Source organism: Quercus lobata, chromosome 1 (assembly GCF_001633185.2).
Source record: "Quercus lobata isolate SW786 chromosome 1, ValleyOak3.0 Primary Assembly, whole genome shotgun sequence".
In the NCBI taxonomy this organism is placed as follows: Eukaryota; Viridiplantae; Streptophyta; class Magnoliopsida; order Fagales; family Fagaceae; genus Quercus; species Quercus lobata.
This window is the reverse complement of record NC_044904.1, coordinates 24,857,342-24,874,062: the sequence shown is the minus strand read 5'-3', so window position 1 is coordinate 24,874,062 and position 16,721 is coordinate 24,857,342. Positions and strand designations below refer to the sequence as shown.

Genomic DNA, 16,721 nt, shown 5'->3' with positions numbered 1-16,721 from the left:
TAAACTTCTAAGTGTAACAAGCTTCCTCGGCTGACCGAGGGAAGAATCAATATATTACTTCGTACATTTTTGTCTGTCTACTTTTTACTTCTTCCCATCTAGACCCTTTCTTAAACTTTAACCCATTAGATAAGAAGCCCAAGTGTTGGTTCGCTATTCCTATTTCTACAAATTAATTGTAGTGTGCTCACTCCCCAAAGCCCGTTAATCCTTCTTGGGCTCTTGTGGTTGTTTTTTGCTCCACGCATAAATAAACAATCAAACTTTGATGTATATCCCAAATTGAAATAGAGAACCAATCATAGCACATCTAAAATAGTAAAATTAAAACAACTATTTAGATTATTTTTCAAGATATTATATTTTGAAACTAGTTTTTAAGATTTTAAATTGTTTATATGTTTTTATTCTTTATCAAATATGCTATCTAATTGGGTATTTGTACTTTTGTTTTATATTTTGGGAAGTTAATATTGTGTGTATGTTTTAATTAAAATTTTCAAAGGGTAGACCAGTCTTCGTTATTTTGATTAATAATATTGTGATTTGTATAATTTTATAAGTATTGAACAAGTATCAATATATTTAGCTGAACACTTTCTTGATATGGGTGGTGAATTCAAAGTAATGCATTTCACACCAAATAATTTGCTATATGACTTACCAAGTGTCACACATAGTAGCTTCCCCTCCTCCATCTAGTTGCTAGGTCATCGATCTGGTGGCTGGAGACATCGCTCCGGCAACTGGTGCTGGCAGTCCAGTGTCTAGAGACTCCACTTTAATGATCGGTGTTGGCGGTTTTGCAGTAGGATACACCTCACAGGTGATTGGTTCTAGTGGTTCAATGGCCGGAGATTTGCACCGCAATTGGTGTTGGAGGGTTCAATAATTGAAGATATTGTATTGTCGGTCGGTGTTGGCAGTCTGGTCATTGGAGATACCGTTTTGATAGTAATCTTCAGCAATTTGGTCAATGAAACCATCACTCTGACTGTCGGTTCTAGCTGTTTGGTCATAGGAGCCACTGTTTTGACTATCGATTCCAACGGTCTGGTCACTAGGCCTCTAGCACTAGTGACTTTGGTACTAAGCTATCAATTTTGGTGATTTGATTAAAAAAATTACTTATTATATCAAACAGCTAAAATTTTTTTTTATAAAGTTAAAAATATTTTACTTTAAAACAAACAAAATCTAGACTAAAGATAATAATAAAATAAAAATCTCAATTAATTAAGCAAAGGATAAATCAGATTTTTTTTTTGGCAAATTAACACCATTTTACTAACAATTTTATTAGGTAGCATGTTTTTTAAAATTATTTAAGAAACTAAGCCGGTTTAATAATGTTGTTCTAGTAACGTTGTATAAGTATTGTGAAAAAGTGTTATGAAAATATGTGTTGTATTGTGTTGTTTAAACAACACAATTAAACATGTCCTAATATTTTGTGTCAAATTTTGTGCAAAAACTCGAGTGTTTAGGCGGCAAAGGTAACGTGGGAAAAAAATCCATCAGAATTCCTCCGAAGAAAACCAAAAGAAGCAATAAAAAAAACTAATATTAGTTAGATTTGATAGTTGGGATGTGGGACACGGCATGGACTCTTCTTTAGGAATGGCAACGGGTTAGGTTCGGGCCGGGTTTTTCTATACCCGGACCCGACCCGCGGGCCAAGACCCATGGCCCGGACTCGGCCTGTTAACTAAGCGGGTTTTTTTTTCCGGGCCCCGCTAAAGGATTGGGCTCAATTTGTGGCTTAACAAAAAAAAAAAAAAATTTTAGATCCAAACACAAACACAAACACAAACACAAACACAATCACAATCACAATCACAATCACAAACACAAACACAAACAAAGAAATCACAAACACAGATTTCAGATCTACATTTTCCCTTTCAAAATCACAATCCAAACACAAATTTCAGATCTATGATTTTCATTTTTCCCTTTCAGAAATCATAAACACAAACACAAACACAAACACAAATTCACATGATTGAGGCCAATTGAACCCAGAAAAAAAAATAGAAAAAAGAAAAAAAAATGGAGACAGTGCGAGATCGACGACGGCGAGGACGAAACAGAGTTGAGACTTGAGAGAAACGGGAACGGCAAGGACGAAACTGCCTCCTTCCCTTCTTAAATCTGTCGGAACGGCGAGGATGGTTAGCTCTTCTGGTATCGGTACTTCCATCTGTCGGAAACAGGAGTCCCGCTAGCTCTTGTCTGACGAGTTCATGATGTTCATCACGCTATACATACAGCTTGTGGCCGTGCGAGTGAGATCGCTGAGAGATGAGAGACAGTGACTGAGAGAGCTAAAGAGATAAGAGGCGTGAGAGGTTGAAATGAGGAGCGGAATTGAGAGTTTAGGGTTTTAACTATATATATATGGGTAATTTAATAATTTTATATATAATATAACCGGGTCTTAATCGGGTCGGGTTTCGGGTTTTTTGATAAAACCCGAACCCGACCTAGACTCGCTTTGGGGTTTTTTTTTTATTTTATAAAAAACCCATACCCGACCCTATTATTTATCGGACCGGGTAAAATCTGGCCCATTAGGGTCGGACCGGGCCGGGTATCCATGGGTCGGATTTAAATTACCATCCCTACTTTTCTTTTGTTGCCAGTGCTCTTCTTTTGCTCCTCACCCGACCTCTCACATGGCATGGACTCTTTTCTTTTGTTTGTTCTCTGTAAAGTCTTTTTTGGTTCCCATTTATGAGGTGTGAAGTATGTAGAGTAAAGCAAAGTTAAGGTCCTATTTGATAACGGTATTAAAATAACGGAAATTATTAAATATATTTTTACATACTTAAGATCATACCATATATATTTTTATACATTTTTTTTTATTTATACATATTTTTACAAAATTTAAACAACATTATTTAAAACTCTTTAACAAACAAGCCTTAAAAGTGTCAAGGCTTATTTGATAGTCCTACTCAAATACAAAACTATATATTTTAAATAACATAACATATATTTTTACGTATTTTTTCACTATATATATATAAAAAATATTCAAACAATATTAATTAATCTAACACACCAAACCCTCGGTGTTTTTTTATTTTTTATTTTTTTATTTTATATATATATTTTTTTTGAATGCAAGCCCTCAGTATCTTGAGAAGTGTGTGCAAGTGTATTTTGGTCAGTGTCTCTTGTAAAAGATAAGGGGCATCTACTTTTGAAATGTACTAATGACCTGTTAAGTGTACTGTCAACTCAATGTTTTGAAATAAAAGTTTGTTTACGTGTTGTCTTCTTTTGCTCAACACTGAGGTGATTGTTTTCCCATCTTCTTTACCACTTCTCGAGGAGGGAAAACAAAGTTGAGAGGGGAGACGTGCAAGCAAAGGGCCTGACTAGCTCCTGGCGCATGACACTGCAACTCCATTAAATGGCAAAAAAAATCCATTAAGAGTGCGAAACGCGTTTCCCAAACGCACGTTGGCGTTTCAAGAATTTTTTTTTTTTTTTTTTCAGCCGCTGTATCTAAACGGACCTTAAATATCCACTTCTCACATTCTCCCACAAAGACCACTTCTTTATCCTCTTGTTAATTTTGCCGGATATGTTCAGGTTGTTTCTTCTCTCCTCCACTGTCTCTCTACTAATAACTCTGTTAACTTTTAGTTTCCTCTCTCCATAAGCTTCTCTATCAAAACTTTTGGATCTGCAACTGCTTCTTCTCATTTTTGTTGAAACCTCGCACTGCCGAATTCTTTACCTCTCTCTCTCTCTCTCTCTCTCTGCAAACACACTTGTCACTGTATCAGTGATACCTCTGTCTTTTTTTCTTACACGCTGGGTTGTGAGTGGTTTTGATGGTTGAGCCACCGATTTCCGGTTTTTTATGCATATTTTTTAAATTTCCGATTTTCGAAGAGAACCGGGCAAGATTGAGATCCGGTTCCCGGTTTTAAAACCATGGAACCACTAGCCGCTATGTACCCCATATGTGATTCTGTAACCATGGCCTCTCACTGTCTCTATAGCATCCCATTTCCCTTCGCTTCTACTTCTACAAACCCTAACCATGGCTGCACGCTTTGCAGTGACTGTCTAATCCCTGGAGGGCTTGTCTTCGACCATGTCATGGAGGTCTGGGACCCACCCGATAACATCAATCTCGGAATGATGTGTAGTGCGCGGGTCACCAGCCGGTCGCACCGTATAGAGTTTACTTCTCTTGGAATGGAAGGATTTGGAAAGAGGTAAGAAATTTATAATATCATACAAATTTCTAATTTATTTTGGGACACGGAGTAGTATGGTAAACAATCTTCCTATTTCTAATTTATTCAATGTCCTATCAGTAGAGCTATTTTTAGTCTTAGTTCTATTTGATAGGTTCGTGCTATTCTTCAAGGCGTTAAAGTTGACATCGCTTCCAACTTTTTTTTTTAAGGGTTTATTTTGTTTTAACTGAAATTTTTTTGTTGAAATTATTGTAGATAAATGTAAGAGTGAGCTGAAATAGTGTGGAAAGTACAGGGTCTGTGAGCTTCATAAGTAATGCTAGACGGCAATTAAAGTTGATTTAAGATAAAGTTTGTGGGTTTGACAAAATTTAACAAATCTCAGTTGTGATCAGGGGCGTAGCTGGGCTATGCAAGTAAATATGGTAGTTAGGGAGGTGATCAGGCCGTACAATTTAGGGCGATTTTTTAGTCTGAATTAGGGCTTTGATTTTGGGGGAGAAGGACAATGTTTATGAAGTAGATCAGCAGGCCGTTGGGACGAGTTATGATGGATTGGGTGAGTGAGATCTATGAATAGTATCAAAAAGTGTAGTGAGACATATGAATAGTAGCAAAAATAAGTTAAATAATAAAATAAGTTGGTTTTTAATTTGGAGGTAAATGCATAATTAGAATAGATATCGCTTCGAACTTGGTTGGCCTTGCGAGGTTAAGTAGAATTTGCTAAATTAGGATTTTCCTAAAGACATAGTAGTTTCTGTTTTTCAAACTTATGGTTTTATAAGGAAATAGGAGAGCTACTTGTATTATAAAAATTTGTTAATTATCTTGTTATGACGTTGTGGAAGATTTTAATAGACATTTTACCATGAATGCTTGTAGGATGAGCTAAATTTTAACATGTATGTGAATGTCTTTTTCGAGGCATTTCAACTTTTCAAGTGTGTACATATTTGTAGAATCTAAGGCTGTGTTTGTTTTGGTTTCAAATTACTTTCGAAAATGCTTTTCCGTAAAACTTGAGTGTTTGGTTGAACCAGTATATTCAGTCAACTGAAATGCTTTTCCCCTTTGATCGTAAAATAACCAAAAACACCCGTAAAATCATTTCCGTTCATATTTTCACTTCAAACCATTTCCACTCCTCACATAACACGGTCTGAGCTTTCTCACAGCAGCGCACTCCTCACAGCAGCACAAGCTCTCACACGCACTTCTCACAGCTCCACCCACAGTCTGACGAGCGCAAAATGCAGACCCACGGTGAGTTTCCTTTCCACTTCTCGGTCCCGATCCGACCCACGGTGAGTGAGTTTCTCAGTCCGATCCACACACTTCCGATCTACACACCTCCAACCAAAACCTGACCTCCAATCGACATTCCCTCAAACCCATCTAGCCAAAATCCACGGTGAGTGAGTTTCTTAGTCCGATCCACACACCTCCGACCAAAACTTGACCTCTGATCCGCATTATCTTAAACCCATAAACAACCCAACCTTCTACCCACCCTCTCGGATCTGATCTATATATATATTTATTTGTTTATCTACTTCATATAATTATTTATTTATTTATTTATATAATTATTTATGGGCAAAATGGCCCATTAGCATTAATTTTTGAAATATTTAGGCCCGGAACACTGTTTGGGAAATATATAGGAAAGTACCACTTTTTGTGGTACTCGAGCTTGGTGAGTTCGAGTACCCCATTTTTCTGTTCCAGCGTGGCATCTGACGTGGGCATCTGAATTTAAAAAATAAACTTGGTACTCGAGCTCATGAAGCTCGAGTACTGCTCAGCCTTGTCTCCCTATTACCCCACACTTAAACCGTCTGTTACCCACAATACCCAACCCAGAATAGAGCAAAACATACCCATAAACACGAAACCTCTCAATCTCGCTATCTCCCTCTCTCAATCTAAAGCTATCTCCCTCTCTCAATCTAAAGCTATTTCCTCACAAATACTCTCATTCTTCCTCTCAATCTCGTAAATACTCTCATTCTCCCTCTCAATCTCGCGATCTGCCTCATTCTCCGTCGCCGTCTCGCTCTCGGTCTCCCTCTCGCACTGTTGCTCACGCTCTCGGTCTCCCTCTCACAAGGTATGTCTCGCTCAACTTGCATGTTCAGCTTGTGGGTATTTTTGTTTGTAAATTTGTGATTTTTATGCATAATTTGATTCTGGGTTTTGATCCCGAAAGTAATTTGATTCTGGGTTTTGATCAATTTAGTTAGTTAGTTAATATATATTTTTCGATGATTACTAGAATGTTGGTCTGGTTGTGCTTGTCTTTTGGGTTTTTTATTTTCTATTAAGGGAAAGACTTTCAGTGTTCTACATGAGTGTACTACATGAATATAAGCACACTTTCAGCTTTGTTTAGTTTACTATGCCCAGGTTTAAGCCAATCCCTTAGGCTGATCCCATCATTGAACCGTTCAAGACCAGACCTATCAATTCTATGTGTGCAAGACTGACCATTGTTGGCACTTAATTTTATAATGAGAAATATATAATACAAATCCATAAAACATGTTTTGTAGTATTGCTGGTTCCAACTTCCAAACATTTTTTTTTTTTTTTCAAAAATTCTTGCAGTTGGATTTGAAGTTTAGACTTAAAATATGGGTTTCTTCAAGTTTCTGTAAGACTTCTTCCATGTTTGGTCTTTCTTGTTCATTTGGAGTAGTACATTGAACAGCTATCGATAATACATTTTGAAATTCATTTACAATATAAGCCCCACTTATGCATGGATTTGCCATGGCACTTATGTTTCCTCCTTTCATTATTGCATTCCTTGCCTGTATCAGTGATAATTGACAATAGAAATATATTCAGCTAATCCGCTGGAATTTACCATCTTAGGTGAAAAAACTACTTATAAAATAGTAACATGCTAAACTATATGAGAGACAACATGTTAAATAGAGCATACCTCTTTAAACAGAGATTCTGGCTTTCTTCCTGTCAAAAGTTGAAGTAGCACAACACCAAAATTGAAAACATCATTTGCAGTGGTTTCCATCCTTTCAGTCTTTAACTTGTAGTTTGATAAGATGGGGTCTGAAATCATATTACTGACTGAGAAACTAGAGATTGATCTAACTTTGGTTATATATATTTTTTAGCATGCTTACTTGAATTTGTCATGTGAGAATTGCTTAGGAATATGAAGATGAATAGGAAGACATAGAGAATGGCCATTAGTGGTGATTTTGAGGTCTGCTTTGTACTTGGCCAAACATGAAATTAATTTCTAGTCTCTAGATGTCTTATTCTCATGATTTTTGCACATAACACCAAGAGAGTCGGTTTGGTGTTATTAGTTTTTTTTTTTTAATTATTATTTTATGATTTATAAGCAGTTTAGGAGATGAATTCTTAAATTATTAAAGTATGTAGAATAAATCCAGCTTATGAATAGTTCGCAGGAACTGGAAACAACCAGATGTGGACACGTGTCTGTTGTATCCACAAGTCCACATTTGGATGTGTTTGATTAGGACAGTAACTAGACACAAGCAGAACCCTACCTAGGATGGAACAAAATTTCTTTATTTCACTTGAAATGGAGAGAGTTCAAAGTCCATTTCATGCTTAAGATTTCTTTATCATATAACTTTTTAGCATCAAGCTTCTGTAAGTAGAATTTTGGGATGACACGTATCTAGGAGGAACACTGGAAACCAGCAACACTGCTAGCCATTATAACTTCAAAATAAATGAATATGATACTGACTACCTAAATAAACTTTAAAAATAATAATAATAATAATAATAATAGAGAAAAAAACTCTTTAATAATCAAAATTATAAGCTGCTGCAGAGTCATCGATGCACCTGCATTGACTAACACATACCTTGTATCTCAAATGAGAACCCTTCAGCCCAATTAGGATATTACTGATGTCACCATCTTCTATTTCAACAGATCTCAGACCAGTGCTTTCTGTGTCTGATTCATCACTGAGGCTCTCATATTCATGATCAATCATTTCTTCATCTTCACACATAAAAGGATCATTTGAGTCTTGGTGAATGTCATCATATTGCACTTCCTTGACATTGTTGTACATCAGGTGGTGACAACTCTCCGTTTTGTAAATTGGCAAAATCTGATAAGACTACATATGACATTTTATAAAGCAAAGGCCTGGCAATATCAAAAGAAATCCACCTGGAGATATGATTTATCAGCTTGTCAGCCCAATTTAAATCTTTGATAGCCACATAGAGACAAGCAAAAGTAAAAGAGTCCCACCTAATGCAGCCAAAAAAGTAAAATAAAATTCATCGACAACATCTAGATTGTTTAAAGTTAAAAATTTATGTTCCTTGCATTTGTTTGTTTGTTTTAAATGTTTTAGTTTAAACATGGTTTCAAGATTAAAAAAACTTACCCAAAAATGTTAGCTTGATATATAGCTTTTATGACAAATGTCCAGGGATTATAAACAAACTTTTCTTCTCTTATAGATATTGAGGCTAACCAAAAATAGAGTAACATCTAGATCAAGGAATATAGTGTTAGTCTGACAATATGAGGTTTGGAAACCAAGTTTAAGAATTAAAGATTGGAATGGATGGTGATCCTAAATAACATTACGAGATAAAATAGAACAGGAGATTAAACAGCTGATAGATACAGAAGAACTTACTGGTACCGAAGAGGGCAGAGAAGCTTAGACGGGTGATATGCCGCTTTATATCTCATTTTGCTGCAGGAATGAATATAATAGCCAAGATAGTAATATTGAAGACTAGGGCAATGGATTTTGATTCTCTCACACCCAACCTATCTCTTGCAGAGCTGAGTACTTTCCTAGTGATAGGAAGGCAAAGTCTGGGTCCCAGAACAAATATTTACTTGACAAACATTTAGGGATGATATCTATTACACCAACAGCAACTAGCCTGCCATCAACAGCGTTAGACTTTTGAGTTTACTTTTCTTTGTATTTGCTCTTCATTCGAATGTGTGCATTGTGCAAACTGCAAAGAATCAATAATGAGATATTGAACTCTGCATAAATGCAGTATATAAATTCACACATATGCATGTATGTGGCAAATTGTGGGTAGTATAGTACTAATAAGAATTTAATAATTGGGTGGTATAGTAATGTTTCCCATTAAATTCTTTTGTCACGATAATTTCAACCTTATTTTTCAGATGATAGTCAAATATACAGGATTTTGAAAGTTCTAATTATGACATTCTACCCATTAAATGAACCGAATGCAGTGTTCTTAAGAAGAAGGCAAAAAGGCTGATGATTGAATCAGCTTCTTAGCTATAACAAAATAGATATTGTATTTAAAGCAATGTGCCTATTACTTTCCTTCCAATTGTTTTAAAAGGAAGCAAAGTGATACACATATTGGATAACGAAAGTGGTACATATATGAGAAGATTCTTCCCTTTTTCTTTGCATTGGTCTTTGACCAAATGACATCTCCTGCCCCCTTAACTTTCTGAGTCTCCCTCTCACTTTCTCAAGTTTAATTCAAATTTTTTTATTGAAATCAGTGAAAGCTGTATTAGATATATATTATTGCAATTTTCAGAAAAATTTGTTTATAATTAAAAATAAATAAATAAGACTGTCTTGCTGTTGTCTCCAAATGCCAAATATGGACCCACATGGAGCATGACCCGCTATACAGACTTTGTTGACGAGGCAAGATGAGCATCGTTCAAGTTTGCTTTGGGATGCGCATTTGGAAGGCGAGGTATGCACTTGTTCAATATATGTAGTCGAAAGATTTTTGGAATTTAACTTTGAAGCGTAATTATTATATGGTACTGTAATTATTATTAATATTATGCTGCTCTATTTGTAGGAAGTGCCAGGTGTATTGACTTGTCGTCACCGAGATAAAGGTCTGCTTGAAGGTAGGGTAGATGGGTTAGATCCACGAATTGTCGCTTATATCACTGATGCGGGGTTAGATGGGCTACTTCGGGTCCCACATATGAACATTGACCACGCATTGATCACAGCGTTGGTGGAGAGATGGCGGCCGGAGACGCACTCATTTCACTTGCCCCACGGTGAGATGACCATCACACTACAAGATATGGAGGTTATAATGGGGGTACCTGTAGATGGCTTGCCATTGGTGGAATGTATACCCTCGACGGGCAGTTGGCGTGACGTCTGCCGTAGATTGCTAGGGCATATACCGCCAGATAGAGAATTTGGTCATAATAAGAACACTGGAGTGCTGGAAGGGGCGAGCATAAAAGCCAAATGGCTTGAGGATCGGTTTAGCAACCCTCTCCCGGTTGACGCCCCTGAGGCGCTTGTGCAGAAATATGCTCGTTTTTACATAGTGGAGTTGTTAGGTGTTACGCTATTTATGGACAAGTCTTGAGAACGGATCTTAATTAGGTATTTGCAATTTTTCGATCCAATTAGCAACGGAAAGAAGTATAGTCGGGGTAGTGTAGCACTAAGTTGGCTCTATAGACACCTCTGTAAGGCATCAGAGAAGACAGCCAAGCAGATCGGCGGTGCACTGCTATTGGTGCAGTTGTGGGCGTGGGTGAGGTTTCCCCACATATGTCTTGTAATGAGGCATCCACACTAGGCACTGCCTCCAGGTCCACTTGCTGTCAGGTATGTAGCATCTTAGATAGTTACCGTTTTACATTTCCTCATTAACTTTGTTTGCATGGGAATTATGTAAGTAACTAATATGAAGGTAATGTCTGTGTTGTTTGCTAGATGGAAAGGGGCTAAGATAACAACTGAACATTCAATACACGTCCTACGTGCCTATCGTGTGTCGCTTACTTCGCTACGGCCAAATCAAGTATCATGTCTAACAAGTGGGAACCGCTTTGACATGTAGTTTTTGTACTTACAATTCACTTTGGAATGAATAAACATTTTTTATTTCAGAGTTACATGTATTGTTCACATTCGTTACACATTTTTTCTAATTATATTGTTAATATGGTTGTTTGCATTTGTTGAATCATTGCAGATTGTCTGGGAGCCGTACAGAAATTATTTGCGTTCTCTACCCGCATATTGTATGGCAGGCCAACACATATGGAGGTCTATTGTGCCGCTCATACATTTTTGGGTGGTTGAAGGCCATCATCCCGAACGTGTTCTCCGACAGTTTGGGATAAAGTAAGGCATACCAGTCGATATTGATACTTCAATTGAACTGCACAAGATCACCCTCCAGGGCAAGCATCATGAAGATTGGGCCAAAGTACATGCCCCGCATATTGCTAAATGGGCTGCGCACGCCAGAATTGCCGATGCACCGGCCTTTCATGGGGAGATGAGCTACAATGACAAGTATATGGTGTGGTTTCGTCCCCGCACTGTTCGCCATATTACAAAAGAGACTTCGTACTGGGACACTTTGGTAAATTTACAAAGACTGTTTCGTTATAAATGTACCTTGCTTTGCATAGTTTAGTTCAACCTACTAACACTACTCTTGTATATTTGTGACAGGTTGAATCGCAGTTAAACATTATAGCGAAGTGCGAACCAGGTTCTGAGATCTACACCGACTATATTAATGCCTTGCAAGCTGTTGAAGAGATTGGTCGGTTAACCTTGGACCATGCACGTGATGTGGGCAACACAAGTGAACCGGCTGTACGGCGTGGTCGGCAAGCAGGCGGACGTCAAGGGCATGGAGGCCGTCAATCTAGTCAGCGTCATTCATCTAGTCGGCCTCCCACATCTGGTCAGTGTCACACACCCGTGCCCACATCTAGTCGACGTCCCACATCTGCTCAGCGTCCTACATCTAGTCGGCGTCACACACCTGTGCTCACATCTAATCGGCGTCATACACCCGTGCCCACATCTAGTTGGCGCCACAGACCCATGCATGACCACACCATGGAGGAAGCAAGTCAGACAACAGATGAGATGTGTTTGGACACTGCTTATGACATAGGCTCCATGACACACGATGATGCGGGTCCATCCCATACGTTTGCCCATGGAGACATATCTGGGTCCCCATCCATGAGGAGCGATGGTACTTGCCCACCCACATCCCCTAGTACATCTCCGTTGCCCACCACCCGTACATCTTCCCCACTGACTGGCGGCCCTACCCTTGCAGTTGTAGATGGTAGAGATGAGATGAGGTTCATGCCCACTCCTGGGCGACCCACCCCTGTTGCTGTCCCCCCTGAGTTTGTGCATACCGAATTCATCCAGACACAGATACCCACCCCCCCAGCAGAGCCTTCGCACATCGAGGATCGGCCACGGAGGCCGCAACGCACACGGACACATCCTCCTGACTGTGGGACTGGACATGGTACTATAGTTTGATTCGATACCGATTACATATACATCGCTTTATAGTTAAATCATTTGCATATTAATATTTGCTTGTGTTGTGTTCTTGTTGTGTTCTTTTCAGGCAAGGTGAGACTAGTCAAGGAACCGGTCAGGAGAAGAAAACGAGAATGATTCAAGAATGGGCAAGAATTTGTATTACTTTGGGTTTGTAATGGTATGGGATCTTTTTGTCATGTATAGGATCTTCTTGTCCTTTGGTCATATATTTTTTGTAGCACATATCTTTTGATAATGAACTTGAAGATTTGGGCTTACAAGCTAATATAGTTTTTTGTTCGTAACTTACAAAATTCTGGCAATGAACTTCAGAAATTTCCATTTCAGACCTATAGAATAACTTATGTCCATTATTTTTCAGTTGCACAACTGTTTTTTTGCTAATAAATTTAGGAAAATGTGGTATTTGGCCATTTTGGCTGGTAGTCAGGTCTATAATAAAAATTGACATACACTTTAGCTCAAGAAAAACACCCCTTCATATAAAATTGTTTTTGGATTGGTTCATTTGCTTTATTAATTTTTTAAATTTTGACATCGATTTTAGCCTAAATTTTGAAGGGGCAGGACTTGTTATTAGTAATTGGGAATTGAGTTTAAAAAGTTTGGTGGTGGATAAGCTTCCTTAGAAAGGTGAATTCCCATAAATTATTTGCTCTATAGGTTCACAATTGTTCTATGGTGTGGGAATAGAAGTATTTAAACAATTAGGGGTGGAGATGATAGATTAGAAAATGGCTGGTGGTATAAGAAAGAAGTTGCATTTACACAGATTCCGTCCCTTCAACCTGAACACTCATTGATTGGAGGACTTATGCTTCTCAAGAGTAGTATTGATGCAACAATATTGAAAGTCAAAAGGTCCTAACATATGGCAACAATTATCTCATAAGTACAAAGGTTAGTGTCTTGCACTTGTCATTGATACATTTTACTTGTGATAACTATGAATGTATGGAAAGGTTATTTCGGTACTTGGGATAAAACAACTCATTGTTCTCTTGCATTCCTCTTAATTGTTGTTTTATTTTTGCTTTTGCTTTGCTTTAGGTGTATTCCACATCAATGGCAATGCCACTGACGACAGTTCTGTCTCTATTCCTCTTTGATTTCAGGCCAACGTTGCAGGTAAGATTCCATGCCTATGAAGTTTATTGGCATCATAAATATTCCCTTGTATCCTATGTTTTGCGAGTGCTGCACATTCAATTTATTATTATTATTATTATATGTTTTTGTATTGTACCATATTCTTTTGTAGCAATTGCACTGTAAGATTTTGTATCAACTGTTCTCTTGTAGTCCTTTAGTAGGCTATATATATGAAGGGTTACTAAAGTCTGATTTGAAATTTCTACTTTCCCCCTTGGGGCTAAAACACTTTTTGTTTTTTAAATAAAAAGAACAGAAAATCCTTAATCTGGTTTGGAGGTGTGGGAGAGCTTAGCCTGAGGAAGTGATAAAAGTAGAAGATTGGCTTAGAACAGGATTTGTTATGCTACAACTTATAATCTTAATTTCTCAGGCTCCTTTTTGTTTGTTTCTTTTGTATACTTCCTTTCTATTTGAAATGGATTGCATTTAGCACTTCACATTCGGAATTTACTATCTTGAAATTAATGGTATAAGTTTTATATGTTGCCTGTTACATGTGGAGCATTCATTCATCTTGTGGAAAATTCATGATCTTGCAGGAATAGCTTTATATGTGCCATATTATATGACATTGTTATCTTCCTATCAGGGTTGGTTCTAACACAATAAATTAGTGTATATGTTATGTGTTTTTGTAATATATGTTGGGTAAAGTTTTCTTTATGATGCCATCTTTGATATCAACTTCAGTGCTATATTTTTGCATGAGCGTTTGGTTTGACAAACTTTGTGTTTCACAGGATCTGGTTCTAGTTACTTGTACGGGTTTTTCGATCAAGCATGGAAAGAATGAATGACCAAAGATGAAGCTGAGGTATGTAGGTCTTGATCTTTGTAAAGGCAAAATTAGTTAATGCCTTTTGAGGTGATGATAAAATACTTTCAAGTTTCTGTGAACCTGTGACCTCATTATTATGCTTGCATTAGTAAACAACTGAAGGTTACAATCAGGGAGAAGTAATAACATGACAACCTATTTTTTTTATATTTGCCTTATTATTTCCCCCTTGGCTGTATCTGAAAAGGTTAACTGTGATTTAAAAAAAAATTAGTATAGGAAGAGTCATGATGAGAGTCATTTCTTTTCTTTTCACTTGTCATTACTTATTACAAAAGGAAGAATATGTGTGTAAGGATGGAGTACGAGGGCAAAACATTTCTTCTAACTCATACTCTCTCATTGCTCATCCAATATATATATATAAGTATAAAACTGTTGTTTTTTGCCGTACTTTTTAGGCTCTTAATTATTTTTTGGTGTTTTACTGCAGCAATTAGTGGTTAAGGCAGTTTCCCTTGCCATTGCACGTGATGGTGCTAGTGGTGGTGTTGTTCGTACTGTCATTGTAAGATTTCTGCTAAGCATTTCCAAGTAGATTCTTTTTCACCATTCAGTTGCTCACAAATTGACTGAAATCCCTTGGTCTTTGATGTTCTTGCAGATAAATTCCGAGGGAGTGACAAGAAATTTGTACGCTGGTGACAAACTTCCCTTGTGGCATGAGGAATTGGAGCCACATAACTCACTTTTGGACATACTGAACACAACCAGTCCTGAGCCAATGAACATATGAAGTGGAGGAATCATAATGTTGATAGGCTTCTAGCCTCACTCTAGTTATTTTCTCTTTAGCCTGCTACATCTGTTTTCCAAACAGGAACGAGATTTTAATCACTTTATATTTGAGAATGGTTCATGTACCATATCTTGCTGGATATATTTCTTATTGGTGTCATCATTATCTCTTCTCTGGGCCAATTAGAGGTCTGTGGAAACTGGAAATAGATATATTTGCACCTCATCGAGGATGACATTTTTGATTCATATATTCCTGCTCATTGGTCAATGTTTGGATTTTAGATTTTAATACTTATATTTTAGTAAGGTGATAAGCGAGTAAATTCTTATTTCTTGTGATTCCTTTTTAGTGGATAGAAGATTTTTTCTAATCTCTTTGAAAAAAAAAAAAAAAAAAAACAAAAAACTCTACGAGAGAGAATCCAGTTGGTGAAAAGAGGCTGATACCAAATCAGCCTCTTTTCAATTTATTATCCAGATTGGTACCCGAGCTTGGTGGGCTCGGGTACTCCAAGCTCGGGTACTTCACAAAGTACCCAAGCCCACGAAGCTCGGGTACCAAGCTGGATAATAAATTGAGGCTGCTGATTTGTATCAGCCTCTTTTCAATTTATATCTAGATTGGTACCTGAGCTTCGTGGGCTTGGGTACTTTGTGAAGTACCTGAGCTTGGAGTACCCGAGCCCACCAATCGGGTACCAATCTAGTATCAGCCTCTTTTCAATGAAATTGAATAAATTATTGCTATGGATTTTATAGCATTGCTTCGAAATGCTATCAAATCCCATCAAATACTTATGGCTCTTTACCGCAATCTAATCTTCAAACAAAAATGAAAAAAAAGAAAGATAATAAAAAATAGCTATAAATGAGCAATTAATCTTCGAAAATTAAGTGAAATTCACCTTTTTCCTGCCCCCTTGTCTGACGCCAACCACTAACTTAAAGCAAATGGTACCTTCTGAGTCTCCCTCACCAGCTTACTTGTAGAATTTATGACCATAATGACTCTTGCACTAACATCACAAGTCCATGTGAAGAGTCAGTTGTTGCCATGTGAAAGATTACTGAAGCTATTTACAATTGTTGGGTCACCATTTGCAGATGAATTGTGTCAGTTTTTTCCATTGAAGGCAAACCATTTAACCTTTGGGTCCTGCCTATTGTATACATAGAGGTAAGTTAAATGTTTTGTTTGATTGTGTGTGCATGTGTGGTTCGTATGACATTATTTTTGCATAACCACAGTTCATGAGTTGAGTTTTTTGCAAGACCCTGCGTCCATGTACAACTGCTGATATATATATATATATATATAGGCAAAAATGGCCCATTATCATCAATTTTGAAAATAATTTGCTCAGAAACACTGTTTCCGAACTATATAGCAATCTACCA

At 37.4% G+C, this 16,721-nt stretch overlaps 1 protein-coding gene and 1 long non-coding RNA gene across 10 annotated transcripts; one reads left to right on the top strand and one right to left on the bottom strand.

The window, feature by feature from the left end:
* Positions 1–3,493: 3,493 nt before the first annotated feature.
* On the top strand, positions 3,494–15,591 carry LOC115984607 (mucin-2-like). 9 transcript variants are annotated; one of them, XR_004090550.1, is made up of 12 exons: positions 3,494–4,241; positions 9,892–9,974; positions 10,086–10,864; positions 10,973–11,095; positions 11,235–11,630; positions 11,723–12,260; positions 12,348–12,548; positions 12,654–13,489; positions 13,640–13,717; positions 14,485–14,558; positions 15,016–15,090; positions 15,187–15,591. XR_004090550.1 is itself a non-coding variant. In XM_031107657.1 (12 exons), exons 5-7 carry the CDS (start codon positions 11,544–11,546, stop codon positions 12,701–12,703), a joined length of 963 nt encoding a protein of 320 aa, XP_030963517.1. In that variant the 5' UTR covers positions 3,500–4,241; positions 9,892–9,974; positions 10,086–10,864; positions 10,973–11,095; positions 11,235–11,543; the 3' UTR covers positions 12,704–12,746; positions 13,362–13,489; positions 13,640–13,717; positions 14,485–14,558; positions 15,016–15,090; positions 15,187–15,591. The 9 variants fall into 9 exon arrangements, 8 of the variants coding, with proteins under 8 accessions (XP_030963517.1, XP_030963514.1, XP_030963490.1 ...); XM_031107657.1 differs by having other exon boundaries at positions 3,500–4,241; positions 11,723–12,548; positions 12,654–12,746; positions 13,362–13,489; XM_031107654.1 differs by having other exon boundaries at positions 3,500–4,241; positions 11,723–12,548; positions 12,654–12,746; positions 13,253–13,489.
* On the bottom strand, positions 6,125–9,818 carry LOC115984652. The gene is made up of 2 exons (XR_004090551.1): positions 8,900–9,818; positions 6,125–8,418 (listed from the first exon to the last, which is right to left on the bottom strand). It is a non-coding gene; the product is annotated as an uncharacterized LOC115984652 (long non-coding RNA).
* Positions 15,592–16,721: the final 1,130 nt, after the last annotated feature.

What these genes read in the sequence shown, in the direction of transcription:
- LOC115984607 (XM_031107630.1), top strand. Translation starts at nt 11,544, where the DNA reads ATGAGCTACAATGACAAGTATATGGTGTGGTTTCGTCCCCGCACTGTT. An exon ending in CTTCGTACTGGGACACTTTG is followed by an intron (nt 11,631 to 11,722) that starts GTAAATTTACAA and finishes TATTTGTGACAG; the next exon opens with GTTGAATCGCAGTTAAACAT. An exon ending in TGACTGTGGGACTGGACATG is followed by an intron (nt 12,549 to 12,653) that starts GTACTATAGTTT and finishes TGTTCTTTTCAG; the next exon opens with GCAAGGTGAGACTAGTCAAG.